This window comes from Habropoda laboriosa, unplaced genomic scaffold (genome assembly GCF_001263275.1).
Source record: "Habropoda laboriosa isolate 0110345459 unplaced genomic scaffold, ASM126327v1 scaffold25, whole genome shotgun sequence".
Lineage (NCBI taxonomy): Eukaryota > Metazoa > Arthropoda > Insecta > Hymenoptera > Apidae > Habropoda > Habropoda laboriosa.
Genome location: NW_017100126.1, coordinates 84,567 through 94,497, shown reverse-complemented (window position 1 = coordinate 94,497; position 9,931 = coordinate 84,567). Strand labels below are relative to the sequence as shown.

The following is a 9,931-nucleotide window of genomic DNA, read 5'->3' as shown; positions in this document are numbered from 1 at the left end:
AGGTCTCAGTTATGTCGACATTTAACTTGCCTGGAATTCTTGCAATTTCTTTTAAATTGTGATTTGAGGTTGGAACGAAATATAAATGAAACAATGTATAAACATTATGTCTTTAAGACGTTTAGAAAAACAGCACATAATACTTCACTGCGCCATAACACTGGACATCATTCAGACTTCTTTTGGACATCTTTAGGATTTTCACGTTTTTAAGACCTTCACAGAACGTGTGTGTGCCATCTGGGATTAAACCTGTACCTATAAACGTCTTAACGACGTCTTTCAAAGAACTGCATTTGACCTAACCCAGACATGATGAAAACGTTTTAAAGGGATCCTGATTTGTAACATTGAGCATCGGTCAGACGTCTTTTGGGCGTTTTTAAGTTTTAGACAGACGTCTTTAATACGCTCACAAGAGGTCTGTACGCTACCTGGGCTTCTGTCGAATGATTAAGTGCGCAATAACATACAATTCCACTTACGCTACTATTCACTTACGTCACTACATCAGTCAAACCACACTATAGTTGCTATGGTAATCACCACATAGTTGATTCTTATGCAATTCGTAACACTTGTCTCTTGGTATTACTCTCAGGAATCTTTGCTGCATTTTAATGCCCACGCTGTTTCGTTGATTGAAAGCAGAGATACTTTATACGGATTGAAATTGTCAAGATAGTACACAGAGTGGGCCAGGGCGGGTGGTACAGCCGGGCAAGAGGTGATTCAATATGAACAAATAAACGGAAAATATTGAATAAAATTTTTTCCTAAAAGGCTTCCGAGAAAATTAAATTTAAAGATTTTCTACGAACTATCGCTTCCGCTTGTACTTTCATGTTGACAAACAACGGTAATGTTACATTTTGTAAAGAAATAATCTGCGCAGAAAATAGTGTCAATCTTTGGCAATTAAACGAAACAATCGTACAAGGTTTTAAAAATTAAAGCACCAAGATACCGTATAATCAGTTCACGATTCTGACTCAAACAGTAACGATTTGCATGCGTTAACGAGAACGTTGTTTATCAACATAAAAGTACGAATGAAAGCAATAATTTTTAGAAAATCTTTAAATTTAATTAAACCATGCAAAACTATCTTCTACAAATTTTTTTTATCTTCAATAACAACCGAGTTATAACTCGGCCCTAGTTACACCCTGTATACCGAACAACTTTTGTAAGAGTGTTTTTTTGATAATTTCAATCTTTGGTGAGATATTCCACCGTTTCCAGTTAAACGAAACGCATTGTACAGATTAGGTGGTCCAAATAATTTTTCTGCAGGTGTAGCAGTGGGAGAGATACCAAAGTCTATGTATAGATATTGTATTGCCACCAATATTTATAAAGATATCCCACGAATTATTCAAACGAAATTTTCAGCATGCATGTAATTGATATAAATCTGCAAAACGTATGTTTCAAATTTTCATTCCAATCTCAGATAAAAAAGTTGTAAACAGTGACTTTTACAATTTTCTTCGCGATTCCCACAAATTGCAATTTTTTCAAAATATTTTGCACACGTCATCTAGTACACTAATCCTTCTAACTTCTCAAAAAGTCGTTAGGTCCAATTTTAAAGAAAATTATATTGTTCTAAAGAGTGTCAGAATATTAGCGAGAGGCACTGTAAGTAGTTACATTAAAAAAAAAAAAAAAAACATTAATATTGAAATCTTTGTGAATATCGTTAAAAAAGAAAATTTAAATATTCTATTAAGTTTACCTCATGAAATCGAACATCTTTCATATGAAATTTCTGACACAAGTGAACGGTATGGTGGCACGTTAAAGTATTATCTATTTTCACTAACCACTCTTGAAATCTTGTTTTCCTTCTATATGTAGCCGTTAGCAAAAAAAAAAGCATTCTCGCAGAGAGCGATTATGTTTACCGTTTGGTATACATAGATAACACGACACGAGGTACTTGTGTTAGCGAGAAGAAAGTGGGGGACACATCCTGACTTCCAAAGCTACACTTGACTAGCATTGCTACCGAAGTAATTGAAACAGTACTTCACTGAGTTAGTTCTTTGCGTGTCATCGTTCCGAGAGGAGTCGTTTTCTCATACGTATACGTTCTAATACATCAATCATGAGGATCAATTCTATCGTTCCAAACTTCGAAGTAGATAGTACTCGAGGTCGAATTAATTTTTACAGTTGGCAAGGAAATTCGTAAGTTTACTCCCATTTATTTTTCGTTTAATTTACTCGAAATACATTCTTCGAAACTCCTAATGTTTTCCCTACGAACGATTTCATACAATTAATTCAGCATCGAAAATTATGTATTCGTAGATTATACTGTTATTATTACCGTTATTACAGTCGTTATTGATACTTTTATGTTACACTTGAAAGGAGTACAGAAAAGAATTTCATTTGAAATTCCATATTCTTCGAAGCTTTTTCTTAACGAATTGTAAATATAGAATTGCAAAACGAAGTAGAAAGTCACGTATATTTTGCATTTTAGAAAAAATTTATATTACTACAGATTAACGGCTTAAATAATTTCATAGAGTAATAATGACTGTGTTATTTGAACAATATTGTACCGCTCGTGGAGTTTGTGTCTTTCTAATATGCGTTTTCTTCACATTTTTCGTCAAAAATTCAATAATGTATAATTAAAGATAATAGTAAATCTGGCAGTTAAAGTATTATACGTTGACTGCGGTAAACAAGAAGAGTGTAAACGTACTGTTCAAAATAGTGATAGGTGAGGAAAGTAGTTCAAATTAGAGTGGGTAATCGAAACAGTATTTTTCATTGTATTAGCTCAGTATAATGTACGGAGAAATTGCTAGAATATTTAATGATAACATGTATGATAACAGATATGTATTAATCTGAATATGATTAATTTCTATAACAACACAGTAATGTCTCACTTGGCATTTATACGTTATTTACAGTTTTACTAATTTAGATATTATACAGTAGGACCCCGTATAACGCGATCAAACCGTGATCAAAAAATTGCTGCTGCTTCCGTATAACACGATAAAAAAAAAAAAAATCAAACACAAAAATTTAGAAATTTGGATTAATTAAATTTGACCGAAAAAGCAATGTCGGTGGAACTTAATTTGTATTATATTTTCCACATTATCGAGGGTCCTACTGTATAACAAAGATAAAAGTTATATACTAACAGTACATTAACAATATATAACTTTTAAAACACTTGTTGATTGTCATTAGATGATAATCTTCCGAAATTTCACTTAGCAAAATCTTATACAATACAGTGGTCTATCATGTGACCATCTCAATTATTTTCGTTATTAGTAGACCGTTCCAAATTTTTTTCGTCATAGAGGATACGGTTTCAAAGGATCTCCAAGGTAGTGACCCTAGATTTCTTCTGTGCCCTTTTTTTTAAATAAGTTTTCAAGATCACGTGTAATGTTTTTATGTGTAAATTTTATATATACAAAAATGTATTACATTATGGTCGTTGAATTCGTTTCAATGCCTGCTAGCCAATAAGTAAAAAAAAAAGCTATAGGGTTGTACATAAAAGAATTGAACGTGGTCTTGAAATCTTATTTTAAAAAGAGACAGATGAAATCTAAGGTCATCACATTGAAGACGCTTTGAAACCGTATGCTTTATGATAAAAGAAATTTTTCTCGGTGCACTTATAACAAAAATAAATGAGGTGGTCACGTTAGGCAGATAACATATTCTGTATAATGCAAAGTCGTACTGTATACCGGCACATCCAAGATATAAGATATCGTATGTACATGGAGATACTAGAATATGTTTATGTTACGATTGTATTGTGACCGATTACGAATGGATATAACTACATATGTATATGAAGAAATAAATTTAATAAATTTACGAAGAAATAAACACATTGGGTTATCAAGCAAGTAACAGAAAAATTAACACAGTTGAATGTATAACCATAGTCGAGGTACAGAGTAGACCTATCACCCGATGCATTTTTTTGTCCATGTTAAAACCATTTTCGTGTCACTTCCAACGTTATTTTAGTATTAAAATTAAACTTATCCATGAAATTACAAATGAAGTATAGGTCAGCATACCTTACAGCCGCACACCAAGTTCTTACAGAATTTTAGAGGTACTTCTATAGTATATGTATGTACAGTAAATTCTCTACAAATGTCAGTCCGCAAGGAACCTAAACCTGACACTTGTAGAGTCAGGGACTACGTTTTCGAGCCTTGCGTCTGCCTTTGTAGTTTGCCGAACGTAGACAAGGACAGCGAATAAAAGATAAGGATGAAACGGAAGTCGAGGCAACCAAGCGATTTAAATACCAACTTTTTTAATTTTACGTTTTTTATCCCGAAATTTTTCTTAACATATTGATGAGATTTTTCTGATGAAAATTATATCGTGTTTGATGTCATTTTCATCAGAAAAATCTCACCAACATGTTAAAAAAAATTTCAGATGAAAAAAAGTAAAATTAAAGAAATTATATTTTTCTATTATGAATTGTCCAGCCGTGAAATCTCGTAAAAGAAACCGAGTGGTGTAGCGTTACACGCTTGACTGACAGCGGGCGAGGATAACATAGGCGTAGGACCATCTATACTGACACTTGTAGAATCCAAACTGACTGACACTTGTAGAGAATTTACTGTAGTTGGTTTGTTGGTACATGCTTCATTGTAAAGGTTAAAGTCATTTAATCGAACTTGTTTGAACCACTTTTACACTACGCGTGCAGATGCAGTATTTGCCCCAAAAACTCAATATAAATTTTCATGTAAGACTTTTCAAATATTTGAAGGTCATTTAAGTTTAAATATAACTTCACATGATTCGAATAAGTTCGTGTCAGGACTCATTTTCATCGGGAGAATCTAGGAAAACCATCTGCAACAGTTTCACGAAGATTCGGTGAAAAATATGAAAATTTTTCTTTCCCATGACGAATAACTAATTGAATGTTCATAATTGTTTTCATCTTTCACCGACAAAACACGAATGTCGCTTGCTTATTTTAAAAGAATCTTCCTCTGCTCTGATATCCTTTTCTCTATTTCCTTCTTTTAACACAAAAAGTTATTTTCATTGTGAACAGAACTATTTTACAGTTGTCTAGATAAAACATTTTTAAATATCTCAAAAAATATTATTACATTCTATAAAATATATATAAGAATATGTAAATGTTTTGCATACGATTCATTTGGAATTTACCGTCCGAATGATTCGTAAAGGATATTTTTCGCGAACTATATAATTGCATATAATTGAGAGCAATTTTAATAAGGTGGCATTTAGACTCACTTTCATCAACAAAATTTCACAAATCGATAATATTCTCATTGTATTGCGATACAAAATATGAGAACATAATTTTCCATTAGTCAATGATTCATCCCACGCGCGATTTCTACTGTTGTCGAAAGATCGTCAACAGTTGTACCACGTAATCCAATATACATATGTAAATGCATCTTTATAATATGCGGATTTAACACGAGAGGATCTTTTACGTTTGTCAACTTTATTATCTTCGATGGTTGGATTGTATATTGTCAGAAAGTACTCTGACTCGGAGTAGACACGTTTCTACGTTTTTACAATAGTATATGTTATTCAAAGTCTGTATCCACGTTATTCGGGCGTCGTTCGCAAAGGTATACGTTAAGGGTCTCGGGAAGAGTGAGGACGCGTCGTCCTGCCGATCCCTGTCCACCCCTACGCGAACAGGCCCAGGGAAAGACCCAAAGGGGCGGAGTCACCCCCACCGAGCGCGCTGGGCCTGGCTTCAAGATGCTTGCTTCATCGTCTTCGGGACGGATTTTCTCACAATATGTAAAAACCTCTGGCTTTTTACACGATCGATATTTCAGAACGTGAGACACAAAGTCCCATAAAAAGTGATAAGTCTATTCTGTACTTTGTCTATGATATAACATAAAATTTTTAGAAATACTCATTATATGACGTAATTCATTGTATAATTCCACATACAATGTAACAACAAATAACACTTTTGGTTATATTAACAAATACAAAACTCCTAAAGAATTTCGAAGTTATGCTCTTATACTGATAGATCGAAATATGGTATGGTAAAGAAATTTCAGCAAAAAGAATTGTAATGTCGGTGATAATGTAATTATATGTATACAATTTTATTGAACATTTTTTCATTATTCCTTTTGCATTTTTTGATTATAGATGGGTCGTTCTATTTTCCCATCCTGCTGATTTTACACCAGTTTGCACCACCGAATTAGGTCGTTTAGCAGTTCACCAACCTCATTTTGAACGTCGAAACACGAAACTGTTGGCTCATTCCGTTGACAAACTGAAGGATCATGTTGATTGGGTTAACGTATGTTACGGAGATATCGTTCAAAGTTTACTAAAGATGCATGCTATCTTTGAATATAACAATATTTTGTTTCACGATACAAACATATACAGGGTGTTTCATAACGAATGGTGCATATAAGAATGAGCTGGTTCCACATGTGAAAGCAAATCGAAAATATAGAATACAAATTTGTGTTAACATATGAGATTCTGTATGATTATCGACGCACATATGTATGTTTCGTCGTTTTCATCCATGTGAAGTTGAAAATATACATAAAGTATAGCACCTTCTATGCTTTACATTTGTATTTAGTCAAATGGTCATAAAGCACGGAGCCTTGCTTACATTGTGTCCAAGTGTGAAGAGACTATTTATTCACGGTCAGACAAGTCAACTCAAATTAAGTGCACGCATATTCGATAAAAGTTCTGTCACTTTTCGAAAGTGAAGCTTTGTAAAAATTTCGGCTCATTTTTGCACCAGGAATCACCCCGTAAGTTTTGCAGCATTCTGTACATTAATCTACTGCACTTTCTCTAAATAACTTCCTGCATAATTATTTCACCTGTAAATCTTAGAAATTACGTTAAAACGTAGCAACTATATTTTCATTTTATTTCAAATTTTTTGTCATTTTTCTATCCATTCCAGAATAAATAATTGTTGCTTTATAATTTCTTAGAACATAGGAAATTCCGTTTTCTAACATTTGCCATTTCCTATATTCGCTGTCCGTTTAACCCTTTCACTACGAAAGGCATATGCATAATATATGCTCTGTAAAAGAGGTCACTCATTTACTATAAGAGCGTATATGTATGTATACATAATTTACTTTCACATTTCATAAATAAAATATTGCTGTCGACTGAAAGTCAGGTAACACCAAACTGCAGAAGACCTTTTGACTATCGTGAAATAATTGATTTTCAATTACACTTATCTTTATTTTTATGCAAGCGTTGAATGATAACCGTTTCATCCGGTACACAACGAACACTTGCTGTCCTGCAGAGATAACGTTTTCTTAACACATTCACAGCCACTCATGTGAATTCACGTCATTTCGTAAGCTTCTTTTGGTTGCCGCTGAGTTGTCATACTTAACGATTCTGAGCATTTTATTTCATTGGAAAGAAATTTTATAATTTTTATTTTGTCTTAATGACAGAAGTCTGCGGCAACCAGCTTTCGAATTTCTTTACTTTAACCGGCTTTCGGTGTTAGAAAAGTGAAAACATTGCCAGCTCCGAATGTGTTAATATTCACAATAATAGTGTTGTTGGTGTGTGGATAGCATTAACTACAGTGAATGTAAAAAGTATTCGTACACCCTATAAAATGGAATAACTTTTTTAAAATTGGGTCAAAGGACTCGAGTTTTTTTGAGAAGTTAGAAGGATTAGCTTACTAGATGACGTGTATAAAATTTTTTGAAAGAATTGCAATTTGTGGAAATCGTGAAGAAAATTGTAAAGGTCACCGTTTACAACTTTTTTATCTGAGCTTGTAACGAAAATTTAAAAAAATACGTTTTGTAGATCTATGTCAATTATACACACGCCGAAAATTTCATCGAAACCGGTTAATGTCGCTGAGTTACAAACGGTTAAAGATTGTGAAAATCGCACTATTTCACTATTTCGCTAATAAATCTGAAGATACCTGTCGCTTGTTTCTCCATCAACCGATTTCGATGAAATTTTCGGCATGTGTATAATTGACATAGATCTACAAAACGTATTTTTTAAATTTTCGTTACAAGCTTGTCGGATAAAAAAGTTGTAAACAGTGACCTTTACAATTTTCTTCGCGATTTCTACAAATTGCAATTTTTTCAAAAAAATTTATACACGTCATCTAGTAAACTAATCCTTCTAACTTCTAAAAAAAACTCAAGTCGTTTGGCCCAATTTTAAAGAAGTTATTCCGTTTTATAGGGTGTACGAATACTTTTTACCTTCACTGTATATAATTGGGATGAGAATATTCAACGTCCAGATCCTACATTCCACATTTCTTCCGTGTATGTCTCATATCGTATTGTTAGATATCAAAGGGTTTACGCCCGTAAATTAAGTATTACTATTATTATTTTCTTGATCGCAGTGCGTCGTAAAGATCTCAGGCAAAATAAAACAAAGTGGTCTCTGTTAATTTTTCCATAATTAGAAAAATAATACAATATCAATGTGTCTAAGGTCGTTGTGTTCCTTTTATTCTCAATTATTATTGCATTGTGAAAACTATACGGTCTAAAGCGTTGTCATGTACACATTTTTTGTTCATGTCATAACGAATTTTTATTTAAAAAAAAAACCATTTTGATTTGACGACATTGAAGTTCCATTGCTATCATTTTGTGAAAGTATAATAGTTGGACAGATGTATAGGGTGCTCGACTGCTCCTGGGAGAAAATTCAGAGAATGATTCTACAAGCCGATATAAGACGAAAATCAAGAATAAAATAATTACGTTTGAGCCTTCGTTTTTCAGTTATTAACGTTTAAAAATATCCCTGTAGTCGGATACACATGCCTACATCGACGAATATATGGCACGACAAGATGCGGCAAATGGATTTCGGGGATCCCCTTGTCTTGATATGCCCTACATGCGTTGGTGTAGAGAGATTTGCTCGGCTACAGGGATATTTCTAAACGTAAATATCTAGAAAACGAAGGCTCAAATGCAAATTTTTTATTCTACCTTTTCGTTTTATTTCGCCTTCGAGAATCACCCGTTAAGTTTTCCACCAAGAATGACCGAATAGGTTGTGTGGAATAATGTACTAGAATTTGATGTTGGACAACTGGATTTGTGTTATGCGCATAAAGCTTATAATACTAAATATATCATTCGATACTTCCTGCTTTACATAAGGGTATAATTTTCTAACAGGATATTAAATCTTATTGCCGTGATATTCCTGGGGACTTTCCCTATCCCATTATTGCTGACCCTGATCGCGCCTTGGCAGTCAAGTTAGATATGATTGATGAAGAAAGCAAAGATGACCTGGAAACGGCACAAACTGTTCGCGCTTTGTACATCATAAGCCCTGATCATCGTCTGCGTTTATCTATGCACTATCCAACATCCACTGGACGCAATGTAGAGTAAGTCCTTCGGTTATTGAAATTTTTACTAAACAAAATGATCACGCGATTAATGATATTTTTATGATTTCCAGTGAAATACTGCGCGTTATAGATTCTTTGCAACTCGTTGATAAAAAACCAGGAATAGCAACTCCAGCTAACTGGATGGTAAGAAAACTTTTCTTCTTATTAATAAATTGTAGTTTACTATAAAAATTTATTGTTTGCATTTCTTCTATTTAGATAATTGAAATCTTGATATTTGGTTAATAGAATTTACCTGAAACATGTATATACTTTATAGAAAAATATTTCTTCATTTATTTGCAGCCAGGTGAAAAAGTTATGATTCTTCCAACTGTGAAAGATGAGGAACTCCCTAAAATGTTTCCCAAAGGAGTGGATAAAGTATCGATGCCTTCTGGAAAGGTTTATGTGCGGACAACTACAGATTATTAATCATATTCATATAAAAAACTTTAT

General features: G+C 33.3%; 2 protein-coding genes across 2 annotated transcripts in view; one reads left to right on the top strand and one right to left on the bottom strand.

The window, feature by feature from the left end:
• LOC108574909 (glycerol-3-phosphate dehydrogenase [NAD(+)], cytoplasmic) overlaps positions 1-9,931 on the bottom strand; it is a 71,795-nt gene that overhangs the window by 29,832 nt on the left and 32,032 nt on the right. The window lies entirely within an intron of this gene.
• LOC108576474 (peroxiredoxin-6-like) lies at positions 2,030-9,911 on the top strand. The gene is made up of 5 exons (XM_017939847.1): positions 2,030-2,196; positions 6,205-6,361; positions 9,249-9,466; positions 9,541-9,616; positions 9,779-9,911. Exons 1-5 carry the CDS (start codon positions 2,114-2,116, stop codon positions 9,905-9,907), a joined length of 663 nt encoding a protein of 220 aa, XP_017795336.1. The 5' UTR covers positions 2,030-2,113; the 3' UTR covers positions 9,908-9,911.

Coding starts and splice junctions, on each gene's coding strand:
- LOC108576474 (XM_017939847.1), top strand. CDS start 2,114: ATGAGGATCAATTCTATCGTTCCAAACTTCGAAGTAGATAGTACTCGA. Junction 6,362..9,248: donor ATCATGTTGATTGGGTTAAC/GTATGTTACGGA, acceptor ATTTTCTAACAG/GATATTAAATCTTATTGCCG. Junction 9,617..9,778: donor CAACTCCAGCTAACTGGATG/GTAAGAAAACTT, acceptor ATTTATTTGCAG/CCAGGTGAAAAAGTTATGAT.